The 27,085-nt window shown below is 36.6% G+C and overlaps 1 protein-coding gene, 1 long non-coding RNA gene and 1 other non-coding gene across 6 annotated transcripts in view; 2 read left to right on the plus strand and 1 right to left on the minus strand.

The window, feature by feature from the left end:
* LOC146403483 (uncharacterized) overlaps nucleotides 1–25,987 on the plus strand; it is a 31,289-nt gene extending 5,302 nt beyond the window's left edge. Inside the window, exons 3-4 of one of the 2 annotated variants that reach the window (XR_014804085.1) lie at nucleotides 12,268–12,392; nucleotides 17,727–19,525. This is a non-coding gene — a long non-coding RNA (uncharacterized LOC146403483). Of the gene's footprint in view, nucleotides 1–12,267; nucleotides 12,393–17,726; nucleotides 19,526–23,606 lie in introns of those variants that run through there. The other variant, XR_014804084.1, reaches the window with a different exon arrangement.
* Nucleotides 1,801–27,085, minus strand: TWF1 (twinfilin actin binding protein 1). Of its 3 annotated transcripts, XM_084957226.1 has the most exons (10): nucleotides 14,301–14,375; nucleotides 12,570–12,647; nucleotides 10,831–11,009; nucleotides 9,315–9,410; nucleotides 8,065–8,169; nucleotides 7,202–7,222; nucleotides 6,304–6,429; nucleotides 5,881–6,031; nucleotides 5,588–5,709; nucleotides 1,801–3,959 (listed from the first exon to the last, which is right to left on the minus strand). In XM_084957226.1, exons 1-10 carry the CDS (start codon nucleotides 14,323–14,325, stop codon nucleotides 3,789–3,791), a joined length of 1,074 nt encoding a protein of 357 aa, XP_084813352.1. In that variant the 5' UTR covers nucleotides 14,326–14,375; the 3' UTR covers nucleotides 1,801–3,788. The 3 variants fall into 3 exon arrangements, with proteins under 3 accessions (XP_084813352.1, XP_084813351.1, XP_005664212.1); XM_084957225.1 differs by lacking the exons at nucleotides 7,202–7,222; nucleotides 14,301–14,375 and adding an exon at nucleotides 26,868–27,085; XM_005664155.4 differs by lacking the exon at nucleotides 7,202–7,222.
* On the plus strand, nucleotides 20,447–20,553 carry LOC146403484 (U6 spliceosomal RNA). The gene has a single exon (XR_014804694.1). It is a non-coding gene; the product is annotated as a U6 spliceosomal RNA (small nuclear RNA).

Below are 27,085 nucleotides of genomic sequence, written 5' to 3' on the forward strand. Positions count from 1 at the left end.
AGAGTTTTAAAGAGCATTACAGTCTGACAGAATTCTAGCAAATGTGGATGGTGGTGGATCAGCACCTGCAATTAGGTAGACTTGTCTTGGTCTTTCCAGAAGTCAGCTGAATGAGGAACCCCCCCACCCCCACCGCTGGAAGACACTTGATGCTCCCATGGTAGACACTGTGGTCCTCCAAGGACCAGCTCTGTCAGGGCTAGTGACCTTTCCTCTGCCCAGATATACAGCAACGGAGGCCAGAGCCTCTGTGCTAAACCTACCACTGCTTAAATGTTCTTTCTCTAGTGTCCAAAGAAAGGTAAAATTGCATTCTTTTATTCAACAAATAAAACATCCACTATGTCCTAGACACTGTTCCGGGTCCTAAGGATGCATCAGTGAATAAAACCAAGTCCCTTTCCCCGCAATGACTTTGTATTTTAGTGGAGGAGACAACACTATATACATAGATATGTAATTCCTAAGTGCTAGGGGGAAAAATAAGCAGGATTAAGGTGAAAGAAGGACAGGCAGTACAATCAGATTGGGAGGTCAGGGAAGACTTTTTTAAGACACTGGAGCAGAGACCTTGAGGAAGAGATGTAGACATGGGGATAGAGTGACCAGTGTGAGGAACAGCACAACGTTCCTGAGCAGCAGTGTACTTGGTCCTTCAGACATACAGCCATTGGCTGAGCCAGAGCAGGCTCATCAAGGGAGGTGGAGAGAGCCATGGGCCAAGTCATGCAGAAGCTAGTGGGCAACAGTAAGGACTAGACTTTGTATGAGATGTTACCATTAATCATAACTATATGCCAATAAACAGGAATACTTGTGCAGTTTTTTGGCTGAATGGGGGGAGGACTCAATTTACATTAAAGGCAATGTTGCACACTAATCATTTGTGGAACCATGTGATTTCTGGGCCCACTTACTGTTATCAAAATCTTTGGAGATAAAGTCCCAGAATCAGTGCTTTAAAAAAAAAAAAAAGAAAAAAAGAAGCAGGGAGTTCCCTTCGTGGCTCAGCAGGTTAAGAACCCAACTAGTAACCATGAGGATGTGGATTTGATCCCTGGCCTCTCTTTGTGGGTTAAAGATCAAGCATTGCTGCAAGCTGAGGCATAGGTTGCAGATCTGGGATGGCTGTGCTGTAGGCCTACAGCTGCAGCTCTGTTTTGACTCCTAGCCCAGGAACTTCCATATGTAGCAGGCACAGCCCTAAAAAAGACAAAAATAAAAAAACCTCTTATTCTCATAACATACAGCTGTATAGGCAAAGAAAATGTGTAAAAGGATATATACCAAGCTACAATACCTCAGGCACATTGTTTTAGTTCTGAGTAGAAATGCCTTAAAGAATTTAGCATAAAAGTCTTCACAATCAGCCCTGTCCTTAAAAGGACAATTCTCCATCTTCTAATACTGCTACCAAATAACATCCATTTTTAAATACAGCCCTAATAATAAAGATGTTTGATAGCAAGTTACAAAATGGAGTATTTGTTGGATGAAATCTCTCTGGACAGCTTAGCGTCAAGTATGTTGGTCACCCTGCTGTCCCAGGTTGCTTCTAACAACTATCTTAACTCATGTTATTTTCATTACTGCTACAGCAGTGGGAAAGTTGATTAAGCCCTCTATTGATACAACTTGCCTAGTTTCAAGCTATTTGAAATTCCTTTTCCTTTAGATAGGTTAATTAACAAATAGATGGATGGGATTTCTAACTTACCACAAGATATTGCACTATACAGACTTACCTAAACATTAAAAAAAAAAAAAAAAAGTTACACTAGAAAACAACTTAGTACACAATTTAAAGAGAAAAAATTTTATTGCAATATAAAATGCACTTATAAAATGTCCACAGAAGGCAAGTAATTCCTCACCACTATATAAATTTATTGGGAATACTTTATTCACCTTCTATTTATGATGCCACCTAAGCATACTGTAAACGATGAGTTATACTCTATAACAAATGCGTCACTGATTTTCAACAATCATCAGTTTAATAATAATTAAGATTATATAATCACATCTATATTCTGGAATGTCCACTTTCATGTAGTGTAGTAGGATTTAAGAGTATAATTGCACATGGATGGGATAGAAAAACATTCACTTCTAAATTATTTTATACCTTCATGACAGGTTAACATTCTTCCTGACCAAAAATAACAGCTTCAGCAGCTTGGTCTATGGTCCACAACACAGCTCCAGGATTCTCAATGCAGTAGTTTGTGTGTATGTGTCTACGTGTGCACCCACGGAAAAACTGAGAAGTGTATCTTTCGTAAACAAGTGCAAAATTACTGTCAATTATTTTGTATGTTTAAATATTAGTCTGATTATTTGTAAACAAACAAAACCCCACACAAATACTCTTAATTCTAGAAAAAAAAAAAAAAAACTTGCCAACTCATAATTATTCTAACATGCTTTACTTGAACACACATTGAATTTCTGAAAGGTGCATATATCGTTAGATAATAAAGTGTAAAAATAAGTGTTTCATTATTTTATACTATGAAATGTGTATTTCTGATTATTTTCTTTATGCAGCACGAAGTTTAGATCAAGAAATTCTAAATCCTGGATCCCCATGGTTCACTTAGAAAACGCCTCAAAAGTATGGCTCTTACAGCAGGTTTATCAGGTTAAACATGATGAAGTGTTCGAGCTTCCTCTATTTCAAGTATTGAAGAAAACGAGGCTCAAAAATCTCTGAAGTTTATAACTGAAACTGCAAAGTTTAGAATCTAAACAGTTAAATGTATTTTGAAATAAGAAATAAAATGAAACAAGATTCTTAAGTGCTTAACTGTGTTAGCCTGATGTACTAGGACTGGAAAAGAATTTTATTAAATCTGAATATTTGGCCAAAAGTGCCAAGAAACACAATTTACTTATAAATAAGTGGTTTTAGGGAGAAATCAATCTTGATGTTTAAAACTTTTTCAATAATATTTAGTTTTGTTTGCTTTTGAATGATAGGTATTTAATATTCAACTGAACATAAATATTTGGCCTCAAACTACATATAATGAAATGACTTACTTTTGAAGTGGAAAATTTTTTTAAGCACTAGAAAGAGAATTTACTAAAGCTATTTAAACATGTCTCTCAACATCATCAGAAATCCTGCAGTATAGAAAATATCTGGTACCCTTAAGGTTTCAGAGTGAACCTGATCTTCTGAAATTTTAATGCCATTTAAAAAACGAAAAAGTCAAATAGAAAAGACTGCTGCAATAAAGCACTGTTTCTAAAAGTTGCAGATGTGATCCCACAATCTGAGTGAGCACTGCTCAGAGCAAGCAACTTTCCACCTTTTCCTAGGCACATGAAGTTTTCAACTTAGAAAATAATCTAACCTGGTCCTTAACATATTCATTCAGTGGAATGAATAGTTTAAGGTCTTTCTTGCTCCCTTAAAAAAAATTGTTATCTCACTAAAGAGTAAGAACTATATCGTACTTTTAGACATTAGACTTTCTGTAATTGGCCCAGCTGTATAAAATTTTAAGAATTATGTGAAAGCGTGGAATCATCACTCTCTGAAAACTGTAATGAAATTAAACATCATTATGTTGAACCCTTTTCTAGCTTTAACTCAAAAATAGAAATCATGAGTCTTCTATAATATTAATTTTAAAAACACACAGAAGTGAAAAGTGCTAATTTTCAAAAAGTACAATTCTTTTCCCTACTATATATCAACATGGAATGATTTCAGTTCTCCTGTACTAAAAGCTGGACTTTTAAAAAACTAGTATGGTCTAACACTTAAAATAATAATTTTAATCAGTAGTGGCTTCGGTTTCCGCTGGACCCCTAATTAGTCTTCGAATTCCTCTTTTTCCTGAAGGACCTTTTGGTTTTGCAAAACTTTGTTTATGTGCATGCTGCTTAGGGTGTACTTCTTCATAAAGGAAGTCTGCAGTCAACTCATCCCCATTGTCTATCTCGATCTGTAAGGTGAAATTAGCAAAGCATTAGGCAACATGAAAAAACACAACATTGAAAACCTAATATAAGCACTAAGCCAATTTTCTGGTGAATGCTCACAAGTAAAATATATAATATCCATTCCAACAAGAAAGAACCAAGTGCCATATGCAAATAGTTTCACTTTCATCTTTTTGGGGGAGAGAGAAGGGAAGCTAAATGAGTTGCCTGAATATGTAATCATCTATATTCATTTTCTATTTGCTTCTTTCTTTTCTTCTCTAATTTAACCAATATTTAAAAGTAGTGTAGTAGGAGTCACCACTATATTCTCAAGTTGTTCTGCTTTGATACTCTACACATTTTCAAGAAACATTACTAAGGCCTCTTCATCATCTGGGTCACTTGATACTTTTTCTTCTCTCTTTTTTTTTTTTTTTTTTTTTTTGTCACTTGAAATCACTCTACAATAGTGGTTGGCCAAATCTAACTCAAGTTAAGAATGTATTTTACATTTTTAAAGGGTTACAAAAACATACAAAATGATAAAAACAGAGAAGGATATGTGACGAGCATATGTAGCCTAGCAAAGCCCAAAATATTTACTATCTGGTCCTCTGGTAGAAAGTCAGCCAGCCCCTGCCATAGAAGGTGATTCTTAAGAACTTACAAAGCTCTTAAAGGGCTCAGTACCTAAAACACTGGTAGTTTGTAAGGACCTGTGTTTTAAGAGTTGAAGGGCTCAAGAATAAACCCTATCTTTCCCTATGCCTCACCTCCACTGAAGAAAACACATTTAAGAAAACTGGTAACTTGGCTTCCAAAATTCATATGTTTAAGCTCATTCTCTCCTTTCTCAAAAACTAGAAAGATTCATGGGGAGTTCCTGTCATGACTCAGTGGAAACGAATCTGACTAGTATCCATGAGGACACAGGTTTGATCTCTGGCCTTGCTCAGTGGGTTAAGGATCCGGCGTTGCCATGAGCTGTGGTGTAGGTTGCAGACGTGGCTCAGATCCTGCATTGCTGTGCCTGTGGTGTCGGCTGGTAGCTGTAGCTCCGATTTGACCCCTAGCCTAGGAACCTCCATGTGCCAAGGGTGTGGCTCTAAAAAGACCAAAAGAAAGAAACCAGAAAAATTCTCAACCATCTATGATTCAGATATAAATGGAGACTATAGTTCCTTATTAATAAGAGGTCTTGAGACAATCACAAGTCTGTAGCTCTAGCAGCACTACCCAGCAGTGCAATATGGAAATGTTCTCTCAATTCTGTACCATCCAACACAGAGCCACTGGCCACGTGTGGTTAATGAGCACTTGAAATGTGGCTACTTGGCTAGTGCTTTTAGGGAACTGATTTTTAAGTTTCATTTAATTTGTATATATTTAAATTTAAACAGCCACTTGTGGCTCGTGGCTACATATTAAAGATCAAAAGGGATTTAGGTCATTCCCAAGCACTTACAGGAGTTCCTAAGGATTTATGTTGGGAACAAGAAAACTTTCATTACAAATCACAATATATTAGGAACTACATAAAAACACAATAAAAATCTAGCAAAATTAAAAATTGTAAAATAAATATGTAGGTATTAAATATATTAATAAGATAAATTAGGTAAAATCACTTAGATAAATAGGTAATTACCTTTCTAATGACATCCATTTGTAGTTGTCTTTCTACAATCTCTAGCAGAGGGCTCTTGCAGCTAGAATACAGCATTCGTTCTCTTATACTGCACGTGTATCCAGGCATTGAATAAATAAAAACTGTAAATTAAAATAAGAGTAAGTCCAATAAGCAGCATTATCAATTAAAAAACATGCTAAGCCTCATAAAACTACAACTAAGTCCTCTGGCCAAAAAACAAGAAAGAATATAGTGATGAAATAACAATGAACAAACTGAAAGAAACACGCTAAAAAAAATGTATCATCTACCTATAGACTCCAAATAGTCTCCTTCATGGGAATGTTTATACAGAAAGAAATGATAACGTGCTGAATCCTTGGGAATCCTCTTTGGCAAATCTTTTAGTTCTGTATTGACTGTGTTGGCCAAAATTATAACTTCATTTTTTATATCTATTTCCTGTCAATAAGAAACAAAATATATTCATTAAAACAGATACACAGAAGTTTAAAATTTATAATTACAAGGCTAGGAGATAAGAGGAAACCTGCACATTTTCACTTTTTCCAAAGTAAACACAATACTGCTTTGTAGTTAAAAAAAAAAAAAGAATAAAAAATAATCAGGAAGCAAATAGAAAGATTTAAAATCCATTAAAAATAAACCTTATCCTATAAGGTATAAGCTACCAAAAAGAGAAGCCAGTTTATAAGAATCATTATGTCACTTACCAACTGCACATAGTTGAGCTGTCTATTATTCAATTTTTCCAAAGCCTGAAAAGCTTCTCGAGAAATAGGGAATGCTACTCCTTGTAGTGTTTGATGCTTAGTGTCCACACTCACGTCAGTTTGTACCTAGTATGACAGATTCAATTTACTGATGAAGTTTAGCATGTACCACTGTCAGACAGCAAAGAAAATCCAACCTCCACAGAGTGAGTGGCATTCCACTCTTGCCCATTTTAATATAATTAACACTTAAAACTTAAAAAGCAAACAATTTTTCACATTTATGTAGGTTCTGCTAGCACTTTGTGAACATGCAGAGTATATGCCTCATTTTGATGAAAATGCTGGAAGTGAACATCTGAGTGAGTGTGCCATGTTAGTGGGGCTTTGGGGGTTTTGGTTTGTTTATGTTTGATTTGGCACAATCGCAGTGAGTTCATAAGCTCTTTGAAGTATCTACAGATTATACCTTTAATTACAAAATCTTACTTAAAATTAATGAACAATGCGATATATGTACAATATGTATAGAACTTTACTTTGTTAGATGTAAAATGCAACACAAACACCATGCACTGAATTGAAAGAAGTACAAACAGTACAAAGACACAACACAGCCCAACAAATTACACTACTGCAGAAGCTCCAGACTTAGAGCTTTTATTATTAAAACATGGGTGTGCATGTGTCAGAAAAGCAGAACGGTACTTCAAGAAAGTTTCAATGCACATATTTAAGATTTTTATATTCAATAAATGATAGCTTAGTAAAGGTCTCATTTGCAATGTTACAAAAGAAAGTCAAAGAGAAATTTTACTTTAAAAAAAATGAATGGAGATTCTACAGCATAAATGGTACTGGATAATGAAAACATCATCGAATATACGCAAATGCATACCCCAATATGATCCTCTGGGTTCTGATTGCAAGGAATAAAGCAAACTATCAACCTCATAAAAAAAATCATGTAAAAAATCCCTACTCAAATAACTTAAGATTTAAAGAAAGCTCCTTGCTATCAGGTCAATATTAAATAATATTCAATCACTTTCTAAACCAATTCTTATTAGTCTGTTACTCAGACAAATGAATAATGGTTTCTGCTACTTTTTCTCTTCTGTAAAATTCCAGTAGAAGCATAGGGGCTCTTTTAACTTAGCATGGCTGCAGTTAACACATTAGAAATATGATAAACTATAACATGGATAAAATTTATAAATAAGTTTGACTCTAACATGTTAATCATGTACTCAAATAACCATCTCCCGTGTGTGAGATGGTTACACATACATATCCATCCAAGTAGTGTCCACAGAAGTTAATTTATAGAGCTTCAGAAATCCTAAACCCACTACAGCATTTATATTTTACTTTTTTTAGTCATTAGTATTCTCTGAAATAATAAAAACAAACCTTCCTCAGGCAACCTCATTAGATATAATATCCTTCACAATAAATGTGTAACACATACTTGTCCCATTTATTTAACAAAGTTAAAAACAGTTGTACTTCTGAAGATTACTAATCTATCACATACGTTATAAAGACAAGAGAAAGCTATTTATGAAGTTGACATGAAGTGCAATATTCACTTTTAACTCTCTTCCTGAAAATAAAGAGCATGTATGTAGTCTTCTCTCTAAAATGAATAGACTAATTGTAAAACTATTTTATTTATTCTATAGCTACATCTACATCTATTAGTAAAAAACATATTTTTAAGCACTTAAAATCTTACGAAGTTTCAAAATGGTAATTTACCTCATTAATTTTAATCTGTCGTAATTCTTCCTCAGCTGCAGTCAGTGGGGCAGGAGAAGACTGCGACAGCAAATACTTTTTATATCCATGGAGTGATACATCTTCCTGGAAGCACAGAAATTGACTGTTACTAGTTGTGAGGCTAATTTAGGAAAAACAAAATTATTAAAAGTAAATGTTTTAATGGAAAATAAAGAGCAATAAGAGTTTAATAGTAATTTTATTTTTTTTAATCTTCTATAGGGTTCAAAAAATTTTAAGGGGAGTTCCCGTCATGGCTCAATGGTTAGCGAATCTGACTAGGAACCATGAGATTGAGGGTTCAATCCATGGCCTTGCTCAGTGGGTTAAGGATCCGGGGTTGCCATGAGCTGTAGGGTAGGTTGCAGACACGGCTCGGATCCCACGTTGCTGTGGCCGTGGCGTAGGCCAGTGGCTACACCTCTGATTGGACCCCTCGCCTGGGAACCTCCATGTGCTGAGGAGCAGCCCTAGAAAAGACACAAAAAAAAAATTTTTAAGGGAGTAGCCCTGCTTCTTTCCTAAGGTGGAGAATGACTAAATCTTTTGTATGAGTGTGGTGGTGGTAAGGCCAGTCACATGATGAACCTAGTCACGCTTTAAGTTACAGGATAATTATTACTAAACTTCTGGGGAAGTCTGCCCCATAATTATTTAATAATCAGTATATTCAGATTCTAAATTCTGTATTATAATGGCATATAATTTTCGTGTGTATGTATAAATGCATGTATTTATCATATACATTTTATAATAGTAAATTCTTAATCATACCTAACTAAATTAATTAATCAACAGTTACCCAACTATCAATTCACCTGCTTCAATGTTCTGGTTTAAATAATACAGTTAATGCTTCCACAGTGCAAGTCTAAATATCCAAGCTATCTAAAAATTACTGTCTCTTTTAAGTAGTCTCTCATTTTTCTGAGCCTATTTCCTCATCTTTAAAATGAAAAGGTTGAACTAAACAAGAGGTTGAACTGGATGATCTCTAAGGGCTATTCTAGTTTTTGAAGACTAACACAGGAGATTCCAACATGTATCAAAAGGGTAATAAGTATGAAATTTCAGTTAATTTGTGTATCATATGAAATGTAACAATATTTCCTCTCTTATGCTTACAGATTTAACAATCAGAATTCACATTAATTAACATGTTACTTAGGAGTTCTTTACATGTTTCAACTGCAACATATAGAATCCACATAAAAGTATAAGTTTTATACCTTTACTGTTCCAAATACTTCATCTTTAATGTGGCCACCTCCAAACTCCTTTTTCAGAGTTGCCCTTGTTGCTGCATACAACATTTTCTGACGAACCTAGTAATTGTCAAAGTTTACTTATAAGCTTATAGATGAAAACTATCATTACAAAAGAAAGCACTTTAATGAATTTATTAAAATCTTCAAGCACATTCAAAATAAACTATGACAAAGCCGAAGTCTATTAACTGTTAACATGCTAAAGTATGTGTGTACAAATAACCATCACCACATCAGTTTCTAACATATCGCTGCCTACTAATGTAGATCTCATAAGTCTATTTTTCAAAAAATAGGAAAAAAACTTTAAAAGTTACTCCTTTTTTCAAGTATAAAATAAGTTCAAGAATTAAAAAAAAAAAACAACTTAAAACACTACTTTAAAATCAATGAAATGAAGTTACCTTGATACAGACATTTTACTCAAAGCAAGTCTAGGTCAGATATCAACAAGCTGCTTAAGAATCAAATACTCCTAGCATATCTATTGCATAAACCATTCTTTGAAGGACAAAGACGAAAAGAACTACAATATACACTACTATTAAAGAGTCCAATAGCATCTATAGAAAACTATTAAAGGTAACAGCCAACCAAAAGAAATCATTCTGTAATTTTGCACCATCAAACTCAGTATTTTTCAGACAGGATATATAAATTAAATAGGAGGGGATGACTTTTGAGAATGTTATCTATGTAACTTTTAAAATTTAAATTTTCTACAAGAAACAAGAGAATTAATCTTTAAAATACCGGGCAGCATCCATATATTAATTCTTTATTTTATTTTGTTCTCTTAATCAGTGTACTACTAACTTTCTTAAAAGTTATACTTGTTTGTATGCCCATCGCTTGAAGGGTAGCTACTAAGAATATTTCATATAAGATTTTTAGTTCTCAGAATTATTACAATTATTATTTTCAGAGCAAAGTAGTAACCTTTATTCTTCAGAGGTCCATGGCCACTTATAACTGCCACAAATTTTTAAATTTAAAATTAGTAATAATTCTATTGATTTCAATCAAGGTCAAGACTTCTGAATCTAAGTACCTTACTCCCAATTCCAGATTAGTAACCTAAGGATTTTTCTTTGTCTTTTTAGGGCCACACCAGTGGCATATGGAGGTTCCCATGCTAGAGGTCGAAATGGAGCTGTGGCTACCAGCCTATGCCATAGCCACAGCAACGACAGGTCCAAGCCATGTCTGCAGCCTACATCCCAGCTCTAGGCAATGCCAGATCCTTAACGCATTGAGCGCAGCCAGGGATCAAACCTGCATCCTCATGCATACTAGTCGGGTTCGTTAACCACTGAGCCATGACTACAACGGAACTCCCCAAGGATTTTTTTTTTCCATTATCATTCCCTTCACAGGAAATGACTATTGCTTCTTAACTTTCTCTTGGCCTAGGAATATTACAGAAAAAAATTTTTCTAGCATTTAATGTTAAACAAGTTACAAAAAATTTACTTACATGGGAATGGTCTGGAGACCATGCAATGAATATCCATTCATATCCCTGGGCATTCTGAGAATCCAACCTGAATAATATATAGCACGGTTGTTTGTCCTCCAACATGGGTAAAACAAAGGAATCATAATCCTTATCCCAGGAATCTGAAGGCTGCCTACATGATCCAATCACAAGTTTCTCTATGAAAAACAATTTTAAAAAATATATAAATGGTTTGAAATAACCAAATGGTAGAGTAATGGATAACAGAAGAATTAATTTAGTTAGTTCTTAATTGCCATTATTTACATCAAAAAATAGGAAGGGCAAAGGTTGCAACACAGAAAATAATTATAATAGAAAGTACTAAAAACAGAAATAAAATTATGATCAGCATAGTTAAAATAATGATATAAAAAACACAAGAAAGGAATAAGTATTTGTGACCCACTATCAAAACTAATTATAAAAATAATGTTTACCAAAAAAGGATGCAGAAAAAATGTCAGTTTTTATGAACTTAAAAACTCAAAACAACACCATATGTTACTTAGGAATACATATAAAAAACAGATTATACAAATATAAAATTCCTAACATAGTTGCCTCATGAGGAGGAGGTCAGGAAGTAAAAGTTTAAAAGTCAATATTGTTATATCACAAAAACATTAAATCAAAAAAATGCTTGAAGCAAATATGATAAATGTTATTAATTTAAGAGGAGATGGAAGTATTTGTTATTTACTCTTCATAATTTCCTAATTTAAAACTTTCTCAAAACAAAAATAAAGTAAAAGCAGAAAATAGTGATATAGGAAATATTGTCATTTTCCTTCTGTAGAGATATTAGTTAGATAAACTTTTCCATTTTACTTAACTAGTCAGTTAGGAAGTAACTACATTTAATACTTTAGTTCAATAGTTCTAAGATATGCTGCTTTATAGTATATGTTTATTCTCGTTAAGTGCGTTAATATATGCAGAACAATTGCATCTTTGTCAAACTACTTTGGTATTTTTAATATATAAGAAAAAATGGAAGGTAAATTAGAATTAGTTCTAGTTTATGAAAAGGCAAGATATTTTTCCAAAGCAAAATATTTCAAGGTATTTAAGAAATTAGGTCAATGGACTATTTTAACATATTCATTTGTGATTAAGTAGTTATAATATTAATTGTTCACACTCAAATCTAGCTGAATTAAAAGATTCTCCACCCAACAAATTCCCCTGCTTACAGCTTTATTTCAAAAGGATCAAATTATAGTTCGTTACATTCTCGCAACTTATTCCCAAAATAAGAAAGGGTAGAATTATTTCAGCAGCATACACTGCAATCAAGTCAAGAAAATGGCAGTTTGATATCTTTCTACTCCATAATGTTAATTTACATTAATAACAATTCACAAGAAACTATTTTGGAGGGATAATCACCTGTTACTGATTTCCATTCCACAGATGCAAGCACTGACATGAGACAGAGATTATGGTACAGAAACTGAGACACAAAAAGTAAAACAGGAAGATGTCACACCAAAAAACATCTTTTTGTTTCCCTGATCATCAACCACAGAATTCAGAAGGTAAGCATGGGCCTGAGGGACATGCCAAAATGTAGAGGATTCAAGTTTAACTAAAGGCAAGTTCTGAACTTGTTTCACATTTATTAACAGTCCTAATCACTGACAATGTTTTAGAAGTTTGAAAAGATAACACCCAATATTCCAAGGACAAACAATATTTAAAAATGTTTAACTAACCATTTTCAATAGATATTTTCAGAAGCCTGTATTTTCCATTTCTTGCTCTGGCAAAGATATCTTTAACATCTTCACTTGCTGGGGAAAAAGATAAAGACAAGTAAACCTATTTTTTATATTTATGTATTAATAGTTTGTAATGCTAGAATAAGGAAAAAATGAAATACGAAGAAAAATCTTGAATATGCAGTGTTACCTTATCAGTAATTTAAATTATACAACTTAAAAGGTGTAACACAGTAGATATTGTAGATATCTACCATGTTAGATATAGTAGATACAACTAGTATATTTAATTTATGTTTTAAAGGTATATTAATTTTAATCTTCTTTGGCTAGATAATTCCATCACAAAAAATAATACTGAGAGTGAATGTATTAAAGTTTCTCAAACCCAATAAGGAACAAATCACAATTCTGAAAAAAACACCTTTATTGCTTGTTTGAAAAATGCTGAAAACATGCTTTCATTCTCTTCTGGTCCAATTTCAAGCATATGATAAATACACCTCCCCTTCATCAAGTTATTTTCTACATTTTCACATTAAAAACAAAAACGTCGGGGAACAAAAAAGAAAAAGCCAATAAAATTCATTCAAGCTTATGCTTATGATTCTACTTTTCTAGGCTGTACTTCTCAAAAAGCTGGAATAATCTCATTGAGCAAATACATATTTAATAACCTAGCCCTTGTGTTCCTATTAAAGCTTCAATTTTGTTCTAATTTTGTTCTTGGGTTGTGTATTGACAGCAAAAACCACTATTTAATAGTGCTTGTTACAAGGCTCAAGCATGCAAGTCAGTAACTACATATTTATATATGGAAACTAACGCAGACAAATGAAACAATGCTTTTAGATTTGAGACTAAATATTTTGCTTGGGTTTGTGTTTGAAAGGGGAGGTGTGGGGCGGTGTCAAAGACCCTTAAAAACAAAATACAATTAGACGACATCTGAGGAAAGGATTCGTTGTCTTATTAACAGAAGAGCTTATGTTTATATTAGAACTCGTTCAGTGATCCTGAATAACCCTGGGACATATGCTTTGATTCTGATGAGGTGAGAGCTTTCAACTGTCCGTTTTCAAATCAGTAAATAATACTGGGCAAATGTAACAGCACATTCAATTGCCTGCACGGGATAATTAAAGGCAGCCAGACGGATTAGACTTTTCAGTTCCCTGGGGAGTACCTAAGAAGGATCAACATGCCTCACACTCAGGATACATACAACGGTGCTGATGTTCTCATTTTGGAAGAAAATGCGGAAGAGTTTGGAAATATATAAGATTCCTGCATCCTTCTCATAATCGAAATCCTGTAACAACTCCTTTGGACCGGGAAAAAGAAAATTCGCCCGCCTCCAGCCAGCAAAAGGAGTTGCAATCGCCTCCACTGTTCCAAATCTTCCCAGCGGGATAAGAAGGAGGAAAGCTGGGCTAACGCCGGCGGCGGCGGACGGCACGCCCCCTTCACCCCGGCCGCCTCCAAAACCCAACTCCTCCGCTCGGGAGAATTTCGGGTCCGCAGGCAACGTGGCGGCGGCCGGGCCCGGGCTGGGAGGGCGGCAGGCCGGGAGCGCCCGGTCCGAGAGCGCGGAGGCCCGGATCGCCCCCGAGACGGACTCCCTGTGCTCCCCGCCCGACTCTAGCTCTGCCCGTCCTGTTGCCTGCCCGGGTCGCCCGGGGCCTCCCGGGAGCCCCTTCCCGCGGGCAATGCCGGCGCAGTTACCTTGGATGCCGGTCTGGTGGGACATGGCGGCGGCCGCGGGCTCCCGGCTCCGGCGCTGAGTTGCAGCGAGCGGCCCCGGCCGGTGGCTCCAGGAAGTGGCGGCTCCTTCGCCGGCCCCGCCTCGTCATCGGTCTGCGACCCGCCATCGCCCCGCCCCTCCCTGCGAGCCCTGCGAGCCCCGCGGCGTCCTCGCGCGCCCCCGCCGCCGCCGCTACTGCCTGCTTACTGCCACCCTCGCCCACTCCGCGCAGCCGGACTGTGGGTCCACGCCCCCGGGCCTCGATTCCTGCTCTCTGCCGGGGGATCACTCTCCTCCGTATTTGTCGCTGCTTTTCCTGCTTCAGCACGGTGACACAAAATATGATGGCTTTGGCCTCTGGGGTCTGCCTTCTAGCGACCCTGCCCTCTAGCGACCCGGCCAGCGCCGCCACTCACTGGTTCAAAGGGTGCTCAAAAAAGGAAATGAATATTTTACTGAACGCATTTCCAGCTTTAAAAGGATGTGCACATATCCTTCTTTGTTTACTCCTTCTGCGGTCTATACAATTTAACTTGAAAAGTCACTCCCTGACCCATTTTTTAAAATGATAACAGGCAGTGTCCCAACAAAGTCCCCTACGCTTTTAAATTAAGCTAATCTCAGTTAACTGCTTTTTTTAGTTGGGCACGTTTAAAGACCAGGTTTTCCTTTCTCTTCATTCTAAAAAGAGTCACTGAGAGTGAGAACATTAAGTGACTTGACTTTTCTGTGGTCAATTCTATCGTTCTAAACTGGAGCACTGTTCTGCTTTAGATTGGCCATTTACTTCTTTAATCAGGTAATTATTCAAGATTCATTAGGGTAATTTCTAAGTTCCCACAGGTGATATTATGAAAAATTATTTTTTATTTTCTGTTTTTCTGAACGTGGATTTCCCTTTCTAAGTGTAATTTTAGAAGTTATTTTTCTACTACTTTTCTAGTACTCCTAGATTATCGTTTCCTAGGTAGAAAACTCAATCTTTTTTTTTAGGACTTTGACCTGACAAGTATATGAAAGTACAGTCTCATTATCAATAAATACTTTGTACAGGCTGATATATGAATGCAAGTGAACGAAATCACTTTAAATGCAGCGTGTGTTCAATTAACTAGCAGGTGGGTAACTTTTTCTTTACGATTGTCATGGCAAACAAGTTTGCTGTGCTCTGTTCCTTATTATTTAAGCTTTGTTTCTTAAATGCAGCCTCATTCTGGAGTAAGCACAATTGAATTTTATAACTTATTTGGATTTAAGAAATGTACGGAGGAGTTTTGGTCTAACCAAATTCTTCCTGACTCAACAGTTCACCCTGATTTACCAGTTTTGATAGCAGTGTTGAGCACCTGCAATTTTTTTGCTGATTCATGTTCTGGTAACTAGGGAAAATTGTTTAGGGAAGTTGGCATTACTCAACAGTACTGATGAGAAAAAAATAACTCTCCATATTCATGCTTAGAGAAGACCTCTGCATGTTCAGCCTTGACGAGGAGGAAAGTCCAGGTATCTCAACCATTTTTAAGTGTTCAGTTCAGTAGTGTTTTTTATATACATTCACCTTGTGCAGGGAATCTCCAAGACTTTTCATCTTGCAAAATTGAAACTTTATATTAACATTAAACAACTTTCTATTCCAACCCAACCTCCAGGCCCTAGCAAACAATATTCTGTATCTGTCTTTATAATTTAAATACTCTTAGTACCTCATATAAATGGAATCATACAGTATTTGTCTTTTTATGACTGGCTTATTTCACTTAGCCTAATGTCTTCAAGTTTCCTCCATGTTGTAGCATGTCGAATTTCTTTCCTTTTAAAGACTAAATAATATTCCAGTGTATGTCTATGCCATATTTTGCTTATCCATTCACCCATCAATGGGCACGCAGGTTGCTTCCACTTTTTTGGCTATTATGAATAATACTGCTATGAACATGGATATATCTGTGTCCCTGCTTTCAATTCTTTGGGTTATGTACCCAGAAGTGGAGTTGCTAGATTGTATGGTAAATCCCATTTTAATGTTTTTGAGGACACTCCGTACTCTTTTCCACTGTGGCTGTAGCATTTTACAGTCCCACAAACAGTGCACAAGGGTTCCAGTTTCTCCACATCCTTGTCAACAGTTATTACTTTCTATTTTTGTTTGTTTTTGTAGTAGTTATCCTAGTGGATTTGAGGTGGTTATCTCATTGTGGGTATGATGTACATTTCCCTAATGATTAGTGAGGTTGAGCATCTTTTTATGTATTTGTTGGCCATTTGTATGTCTTCTTTGGAGAAATGTCTATTCATTTTTAAAATGAGTTGTTTGTTTGGATATAGAGTTGTAGGGGTACTTTATATAGTCTGAATAATGACCAGATATGTGATTTGCAAATATTTTCTCCCATTCTATAGGTTTCCTTTTCATTTGGTTGATTGTGTCTCTTGGGGCACAGTTTTTTAATTTTGATGTAGTCCAGTATATTTTATTTTTGTTGTTACTCCTCTTACCTTTGTTAATCTTTTGAATATCATCTAGCTTTTCTTCCCTAAGTTTCTGCAAATGTTTTACAAATATCATCTACACTTTCTCTATTCACTTTCTCACCTCTCACTCCTTAAGTCCATCGTTTCCAAACTGTGCTGGGAGCTCCTAGGGGACTGCAGACTTTGGAGGGAGACATAGTGGTACTTGATGTCTTTCTGACACCACACAAAATATTAGTTCAGGGTAGTTTACAGTTTCAATATCACATTGTTCTACATCCCTTTCCATAATGTCATTTGTCACTTGTTATTGGATTTAAGACCCACCCAGGGAGTTCTTGTGGCTCAATGGGTGAGGACCTGACATTGTCTCTAGAAGGATGCGGATTCAGTCTCTGGCCTGGCTCAGTGGGTTAAGAATCTGGTGTTGCTATAAGCTTAGCTGTGGTATAGGTTGCAGATGCTATTCAGAACTGATGTTGCTGTAGCTGTGGTATAGGCCTCAGCTACAGCTCCGATTTGACCCCTAGCTTGGGTGGGGCCATAAAAAAAATGATCCACTCAGGTACTGCAGGATGATCTCTTCATTTTAATATCCTTAAATAAATTGCATCTGCAAAGACTCTTTTTCCAAATAAGGTAACATTCACAGGTCCCAAAATTAGGATACAGACATATCTTTTGGGGGAGTTACCATTCAACCATCAACCTGCTACAAATATCTGAGGACTTTGATACTCTTGATCACTGCTTCTTCTTGATATATTCCTTTTTTTCTTCTTTGACAGTGCACTAAAGTGATCTTCTTAACTTGGCTGGGCCATAGTGCCCAGAGTGTTACTGTCAAACATTATTCTGGATGTTGCTATGAGAGATGTCTGGGGGGATAAAATTAACATTTAAGTTGATAGACTTTTTTTTTTTTTTTTCCCCAGTTGTAACTGCAACTGCAGCATGCAGAAGTTTCCACTCCAGAGATTGAACCCACACCACAACAGTAACTAGAGCCACAACAGTAGCAATGCTGGATCCTTAAGCAGCTGAGCCACGAGAGGACTTAAGTTGGTAGACTTTGAGTAAAGCTCGTTGTCTTCCATGATATGGATACGCCTCATCCAATTAGTTGAAGATCTTCTTAGATCAAAGACTGATCTCACTAAAGCAAGGAATCCTGCCAGCAGACTGCCTTTGGACTTGAATTGAAACTTCCCTGATTCTCTATTCTGCAGGGTTATTCCCTCAGATTTTGGGCTCACCAGGTCTCCACAATTGCCTTTGCCATTTGCTTAAAATAAATCTCTCTTTCTATGTATACACACATCATTGATTTTATTTCTGTGGAGAACACTCACTAATATCCTTTAACTCCTTGTCTGTCTTCTTTACCTCATTTTGTCAACAGATGTGATAAATAAATTTATTATGTCTCAGCAAACTAATCCACTTCTAGACTTCAGTGTTTCTCAGTATGATACCATCACTTAAAAGCAGGCCCTGCCACACAAGGCTGCCTCCAGACCTAGGAGATCTTGTTTACGTTAGCCATATCTCTGGTATCAGTTACCAAATTAGCATAGGTCATAATTAAAATGCTCAAACCTGGAACTACGAGGCTGAACTCTTCCCTATTCTGTCTCTATTCAGTGAATCATTTCTTGCCAATTACTTAGCAAAGTTCAACGGAGCATTAAACAGTAGTTAATTAATGTCAAATGAATTATTCCATTTTTTCCAATCCCGCACATATGCCTCTTTCAGCTCCTCACATCCAATTATTTTTCCAAATGTTATAGATTCAACTGGTTTTGCTTCTGAAAGCAAGACTCATCTTTGGGTTCCCTTTTTTGTGTCTTCTTGCTCTATTCTTACCTTATATTGTTTTCTGCATTGGCCTCACATTTATAAATCTCTTAGTTGTGAAGTTTGTTTCCTGAAATGCTCTTCTGACCGGTCAGTCACCATACGCTGACTCTCGGTGCCTCCCCCTGCCTGCAGAATATGGTCCAAACTCCTCAACTTGACACCCAATGAATGCCCTCTGCAGTGTCTTTCCTATCTGTGCCCTATGCCTTAGTCAAACTGTAGTGCATTGTCTTCTGCTGTTTTCCTAATTTGGAAGCCAGACTCCTCACTCCCTACCTATACAACCAGCTCTCTTCTGCTGTCTTGGCCTTTTAATATTTAACCCATCCTTTGGAGTCGTAACAACTTCCATGAAGCCTTTTTTCAGTCTCAAATATATATGAAGTCTTGTTTCTTCAAATGCCTTTAGCATTTCCTGTGTCTGTCCTAGCACCTCTCTCACTCTCTCCTGTAGTCACAGATGAACATGAACTCACCCCAATCTTCCTATTAGACTGTGTAGTCCTTTATATCGAGGACTTTATCGTGTTCCTTTTTGCATCTCACATGTATTCATTTGTTCCTTCATTCAATACTTTGTTTCTCAAATTGGAGATGGAATCACTATCATAGTGCTCTGGAAACATTTCTGGAATTTAAAAGATGTTAGTGATTTTCATTTTGCATGTGGAAATGGATGTTGCTGAGTCACTTGTCCTCAGTGGAACTGTGAAATAAGGGTGCTGAACAGTTTCCATGAAAGCTTGTTTAAGTTAGCAAATCATATGATTTTTTGGTAATTAAAATGATTATATATTCACTCAGTAAAACAACTGTTTGGAAACAATTCCAATTAGTGTATGCAATTAAACCCGATTTCTTTTGAAAAATCTACATTATAAGATTTTTCTTTAACAAATCTTTATTTTTATGGTAATGATGTTTTTAGCAGCGACTACTCAGACAGTTGTAAAAATTGCATCCTCTTAACCCTTACCTTTTTCCTTAAAAATTAACTGATATAACAGTGGCATCTTATTGTTGATGCTATCAAATTATGTATTCTTTTTCCTATTATTTATATGTATGAATTCTCTGCTCTAACCATGAATATTTTCCCACTTTTTCTAATCTATTATGTCTCTAGTTATTAAACATTTGTTAGAAATGTCATAATAATAGTACCTTAGATTTGTATAATGGTTTACTCTTTTGAAAGAATGCATGTATATACTTGAGCACCAATGTAATTCCATCTGACAGGTTGAATGACACATTATCAGGTTTTATTTTTTAACTTTCAGGGATTTGGATATCAAGGCATAGAGAGGGAAGTCAGCAAATTTGAAGGACAAGTGTTTATAAGAGACAAAAACCATTTTAAGGTCATGTATGCAAATAACAGGATGTATTATAAGGATACAGGAGAAGCTCATGTGTCCCAAGGGCTGGCTTCATTTCTACTTCTCTTTAAATGGGATCTCACTGCTTGTGCAGTCAAAATGGCAGATTGTGGCCACCTTGCCCATCCCAATTAACAATCCCAGTTCTAGCCACATGAAGAGATTAAGCAGTTGTTTCTAAGTCCAAATTCCAAATTCCTAGGAGAGCATATGACTGACCCTGCTTGGCTCAAGTATCAGATCATCCTTGGCTAAGGAGTCTGGTTGATCTAGTAAACACTGCCCCAGGAATGAAAGACAATTACTGTATGAGGGCAGATGGATCTCGAATTTGAAATACAGGCTTAGAATTCCTGCTTTTTACAGTTTGGTATATAGCTAGTGCTTAGAACCCCAGAATTCGCAAACTCATGCTCGCTTTGGTAGCACATACGCTAAAATTGGAACAATAAAGAGAAGATTAGTATGGCCCCTGTGCAAAGATGACATGCAAATTCATGAAGTGTTCCATATTTTAAAAAAGTCACAAACTTAAATGCATATCAAGGGCATTTAAAAAACATAAATGAACAAACCCGATAGATGGAGGCTGTGGTACCCAAATGGAACACAATTTCCATCTAAAAGGAATTCCAAAAAAATAAATAAATAAAAGTGAAAGGAGCTACAACTATTCAACTCCAAAGGACTGAGGTTCCACGGATATCTGGGCCCAGGTAACCAATCTTCTGATTTTCAAATAAACTCAGAAATCAGTATTTTATATAAAATCTCTGTTTAAATTTTTTTTTTTTTTTTTTTTTTTTGGAGTTCCCTTCGTGGCACAGTGGTTAACGAATCCGACTAGGAACCATGAGGTTGTGGGTTTGATCCCTGGCCTTGATCAGTGGGTTAAGGATCCGGCATTGCCGTGAGCTGTGGTGTAGGTCACAGACGAAGCTCGGATCTCACGTTGCTGTGGCTCTAGAGTAGGCTAGTGGCTACAGCTCCGATTAGACCCCTAGCCTGCGAACCTCCATATGCCGCGGGAGGGGCCCAAGAAAAGGCAAAAAGACACACACACGCACAAAAAAAAAATTTTGACTATCAACTGGTAGTTTAGGACTTCTGACCTACATTTGCTTGGTCACTTGTAAAATAAGGACATCGAAAAACTCACATCCTCCATAAAGTTTTTATACCTGGAAGAGAATACAGTGTGTACAGCATTAATGTCCATGTGCTTGCACATAGTGGGTATACATATGAATCCTAAAGAATCATTCATTCACCTCATCTCTGAATGGGAAACTTTTGATGAAAGTGAATCATTTCTTCTTTTGTGAGAGAATTTATTATAAAGAACTGCACTGTTTGCTTTAGGCTTTCCTAAAGAATAAGCCCTGTTATAGAAGAAAAAGCCATGTAGAAGCTCTATGACCAAAAGCAAAAAAAAATTTAACCTCTCTGAGCCTTAATTTTCTCTTATGCCAATACCAATATCTCGTGATTGTCATGAAAATCAAGTGAGATACGATTTTATAAAGCTTTTGACATGTGTTAGATGATCAATGTATGTTAGGCTTCTTATCTGCTAGTCAGAATTAAGTTCAACACAACACGGTATTTTTAAAGCATATAGTATGCAACAGACAGTCTGTTTTTCAAAATAATATCATTAAAAACAGAGTTAATAAACTTAGACTCAATTTCCAAACATCAAAAGCAATGACCCAACGTTGGTTTCTTATATAGGTTCATAAAACCACAATATCACTGTTAACTGCTTTTATCTTATTTACAGTTCCTTAGAATTATAAAGCATCAAACAAGAAAACTAACCCTTGGCCATAAAAAGTGAGGATCAGGCATTAAGCAACTTTTTATATGCATGTAATTTTAACCTCCAACAATCTGTAATAAACACCTGCTAAAACTTTTAACACAATAGAGTATATCACAGAAGATCCTTTCATTTCAGCAGGGCTCTGTGTGCTTGAATGAGTCGCCAAGGAAACAGAATAGTTTGGGTTGAAGATCAATTTGAGCAAATAATATCTCTTTGTCACTCTCTTCCAGAATGAAATCTGGGCTAAAGTAATCTTAAGTGATATGCACTTTCTAATGAAAGAAACAGTGAACACTTTGGTTCAAAAAAGCTGTTTATAATGATAAGGATGAATACCGGAATCAAAGGGCAGGAAAGCACAAAGCAACCAGCTTTTTAATGTATTATTTATAGTAGGATTTTCACCCTGATTTGGAAGACTGCCTTAGCAACAGGATCTTGAACTTCATTCTCATTATCTCTAATGTCTTCGCATGGCTTGGATGGTTTAAATGGCTAAGGGAATATTTGCAAACTGCTTTGAAAATACAGTGCTCTCCCTTTTCCTATTTCTCTGTCTTTTCTAGTGATTAACACCCCAAATCTCACCTAACATTTTTACAGCATACATGAAAAACCTCTCTAATACAAGTCCACAGTGGTGGCCACCTTGTATGTCCTTTAAGTATTTTGTAGTCACTCTGGCATTTCCATATGAGAGAAATTTAGGACTAGTATCTTCAATCTGTTTAGAAAGCTGTGCAAGGGTCGTTGTGAAGCTTAGCTTACCTAGCAGGGGGTTTTGTGCTTATGTATGTGTATCTGTGTGACCATTTGTATCAAATAATTGGGGTGGAGAGGACTGGAACTAAGCAAGATTATGGGAAATTTAAGGCCCTTCACCCTCATCCTAAACTATCCTTTGGTGGTGCCTGAAAATCGTAATCTCCTGGTTGGAATCCAAAATGGATTAACTTTTTGTTACATACAATTCCATAACAAAGACTTTATACTAAAGCTTTAGTGTATCTATTCTGTTTTTTTTTTTTTTTTTTTTAAGGTAGACTAGGAGTTCCCTTTCTGGCTTAGCCAATTGAGAACCTGACACAGTGTACATTAGGATGCAGGTTCAGGTTCAAAACCTGGCCTTGCTCAGTGGGTTAAGGATCTGGGGTTTCTGCAAGCTGCCGAGTAGGTACCAGAAGCAGCTCAGATGTGGTGTTGCTGTGGCTGTGGCATAGGCCCTCAGCTGCAGCTCTGATTCGACCCCTAGCTGGGGAATTTCGATATGCTGTGGCCATAAAAGTAAATAAATAAATAAATTAATTAATTAATTAAAAGTCTAGTTTCTTATGGTGACTTTTGTTAGGGATGTGCCATTAAGGGAGTTAAGTTATATTTCATATGTTAATGATGGGAAGAGTAGTAAAATGAATTGCAGAAAAGGGGATTGTTCAAAAGTCATTAAAATAATTGTATTGCAGCCTATGTATTTTAAATATTCTAATAACATTGTTGCTGAGACTAATGGGTACTACACAGTATTCTTATTCCTTAACAAGAAAGCTCAGATTTTATTTGATAGGGCAAGTTGCCCAGATAAAAGTTTGCATGTTCACCTCCCTTAGGCTAGATGTAGCCATGTGATTAAATTCTGGCCAGTGAGATGGAAAAGCTGTTGGGTGAGTCTGGAAAGGCTTCTTAAAACTAAATAGCTGGTGAGGATCCTTTCTTATTTCCCATTTCCTCCTGTTTCCTACTAGAATGAGGACGTGATGGCTGAAGTTTTAGCTGCTGTCTTGGACTTGAGGCAACCTCGATGAGAAAAGCCACAAATCTGGATAGCTGGAAAAAAGACAGAGGAACTTGGGTTCCTGATGACAGCAATTCTCTCATATCAGACCTGGCATGCCTACCTTCAGACTTCCTTTACATGTGAGAAAAATACTTTCTGCCTACTTAAGCTGATATTATTTCCAGTCTCTGTTACTAGCAGACAAATATATTTCATAAATAAGACATTCTGCTTCACCAAAACTGTAATGTAAACATGCACAGAGACCCTGGATAGCAGGTTTGTAAAATGAGAGATGTTATATTATCCAAATCCCTTTGGTTGCTGAATTTTGGATAGCAATTAGTGAAAATTTGGACAGCAAGGAATACATATAATTTTAAAAGTGAAATTGTATCTAATTGATATTTTGCATTCCCTGCGTGTAACAAGATAGAAAGTGGCAGAGTTTTCCTATAACTTTGCTAAATAAGGGAAGCAAAAAATATTCCTTTGTACAGAAGCAGATAGATATGTATTCTTTATCAGATTTAGAAATACTATACATCTTTCAAAATATATAAATGCTTCTCTATTCTTTAAAAAATGTTTTTAAACTTTAGTGAGATTTACTTCTCTAGTAACAAACATTTTAAGAGGCATATGTATTTTGAATTTTGACATTTTCCTAAATATTAACTCAACCCAATGTTATATAGAAATTGAAAATTTTTAACTATCTTGAAAATATATTTAGGAGTCTACTTGTTGACTAGCTTTGCCAAATAATAATATAAACAGACGTCAGTATTCCCTGTCCAAATTTATGATGTAATCTTACAATCCTGGTTTGTACCCTCTTCTTTACCTGCCATCTTAGATTGGACATTATTTTATCTGCTCTCTGTTAAATGAGTTCTCAAAGACAGCTCCTAAAAGAAAAAACTCTTAAGAACTGTGTCTCTGGCTTTTCTTGTCACTTATGTTTTACCTGTTGTCCATGGAGTCAAGCTTGTTGGAGAACTGAGTGGAATGGGACCAAGGACTCTTCAGGAGCATGGGGACTTGTCCCACCTTTTCTTTCTCTTTACTCACTATGCAGTTTATTTTATGTATTTATTTATTTTCATGTCTTTTTGCCTTTTTCTTCCTAGGCTAGGGGTCTAATTGGAGCTGTAGCTGCAGCCTACACCACAGCTCATGGCAACGCCAGATCCTTAACCCACTGAGCAAGGCCAGGGATCAAACCCACAACCTCATGGTTCCTAGTCGGATTCGTTAACCACTGAGCCAGATAGGAACTCTGAGTTTAATACAAGTAATGTGCACCATACTTTATTACAGCAAGAAGAAAGTGAAGGGTATATAAATATATGAGAGAAAGAAATGGCTAGGTCTTACTTTTATGCTTACTCTTCAAATATTAAGTTGGCAAGGACTTCATCCATTAATAGATTCCTCCATATACTTCTCATTTCTACCTCCCAGTTCATCACTAGCCCTTGCGCTTGGCAATTCTGATTGATCTTATTAAACCAGGTTACTTTGATCCTAGGACTAGTCTGATCTCTCTCGTTAAAAAGAAGCTGGCTTTGCTACTCGGTTCCCAGGTCCAATTCTTACCTTCACGATGGCGCTGTTCTGCTTTTAGTCATGTGACTCACTGGCTCAGAGGGTCCATCCCAATTGCACTGTTTACCAGCCTTCTCGTAGACAACGCTACGTGCTGGGTTTCATTCAGGTTTTCTGAACTGCTTTTTAATTCTCACCTTTCATATCCTGAACTCTTTTTTTCTTTTCCTTTCTCTGAAATAACATCAGAATTTATTTCTTTGTACTGTAGCCCTTAGCTTGGGCAGCCCACGCGGGTCTCATCTGTCCATTTCTCTTGTTCGTTACGCTCCCTCTCAAAGAAGCTCATTTCAAAACCCTTACTCATTGACTCTTATTTCTTCTTCAACCATTCTTTCACAGGGCAACACAGGTCCAGTTAACTCAAGGGTCACTTTCCCTGGCTCTAGACACGATAACCTCCAACCCACTTTAGCTTTGATTTTGTTTGTTTGTTGGTGTTTTTTAATTTACTTTTTATTTTATGTTGAAGTATAGTTATTTGCAACATTGTGATAGTTTAAAGTATACAGCAGACTGATTCGGTTATACTATACATATATAACATTCTTTTTCAAATTCTTTTCCCATTTAGGTTATTACAGCATACTGAGTAGACTTCCCTGTGCTATGTAGAAGGTCCTCATTGACTAACTATTTTATATATCATCATGTATATATGTTAATCCCAAACTCCTAATTTATCCCTTCCCCCTACCTGTCCCTTTTGGTAACCATAAATTTGTTTTCAAAGTCTGAGTCTGTTTCTGTTTTGTAAATAGGTTCATTTTTATCATTTTTTTTAGATTCCACATATAAGTGATACCATGTGATATTTTTCTTTCTTGGTCTTACTTCACTTAGTATGATAATCTATAAACATTTCTCCAAAGAAGACATACAGATGGCAAAAAAACACATGAAAAGATTATCAATATCACTAATTATTAGAGAAATGCAAATCAAAACTACAGTAAGGTACCACCTCACACTGGTCAGAAGGGCCATTATCAAAAATCTACAAATGATATATGCTGGAGAGAGTGTGGAGAAAAGTGAACTCTGCTACACTGTTGGTGGGAATGTAAACTAGTGCAGCTACTATGGAAAATGGTATGGAAGTTCCTTAAAAAGCTAAAAAAAGAACTACCATGTGATCCAGCAGTCCCACTCGTGGGCATGTATCTGGAAAAAACCATAATTAAAAAAGGCATATGCACCCCAGTGTTTATAGCAGTGCCATTTACAACAGCCAAGACATGGAAGCCACCTGAAGTCCATGGACAGAGGAATGATACTGTTTGTTTTTAAAGATTGTTTTTCCTCCTGCCCTCTATCCCTTCCATCCCATCTTTCTTCTTTCCCTTCCTTCCTCCTACAACCATTGTCAATGCCCTGTTGTTTCCCATCCTAGCTCATTAACAGTGAAGTGGGACAGAGGGAGGGATCCCTAGTGGATCCTCAGGTATATTCTTCCTGTTGCTGCACATCTTAGATGTTCATAATGGGACTAGAATAAGTGTCATTCGGCTGCACCCCACTGACCTGCAAGCCCTGTACTTGCACAGCGTCAAGACTAAAGAAAGAGCCTAGAGTCAACAACAGAGACGTCAGTGGTTTAATGGATAGGGGATCTTACATGTCTGAGGCAAGGTCCTGGAGCAACACCACACCGTAGATGGTAGGCAGGACATGGCGGCAGTCTTCACTATTGCAGAAGGGGCTAGGGGACAGGGAGGTTACCAGTTGTAGGTAAATTGACGTCAGGTTAGCTCGTCTGTTATCAGGGAAACCAGCAGAGAAGCACACCATTCACCTTCCCTTCAATAAGCTCTCCTGGTAGAGATGTTCTGATCT

The sequence above is a fragment of the Sus scrofa genome, chromosome 5 (assembly GCF_054392235.1).
Source record: "Sus scrofa isolate SSC_HxYL_T2T_F1_AM1 chromosome 5, Sscrofa_HxYL_maternal_Yorkshire_Landrace_v2.0, whole genome shotgun sequence".
NCBI lineage: Eukaryota > Metazoa > Chordata > Mammalia > Artiodactyla > Suidae > Sus > Sus scrofa.

Excerpts from the sequence above, each read along its gene's own strand:
- TWF1 (XM_084957225.1), bottom strand. The coding sequence starts at position 26,922 with ATGTCCTGCCTACCATCTACGGTGTGGTGTTGCTCCAGGACCTTGCCT. Across the intron at positions 12,648-26,867 it reads CAGGACCTTGCCTCAGACAT|CAAGTGAAGATGTTAAAGAT; the intron begins GTAAGATCCCCT and ends CTTTTTCCCCAG. Across the intron at positions 6,032-6,303 it reads AGCTCAACTATGTGCAGTTG|GAAATAGATATAAAAAATGA; the intron begins GTAAGTGACATA and ends TCTTATTGACAG.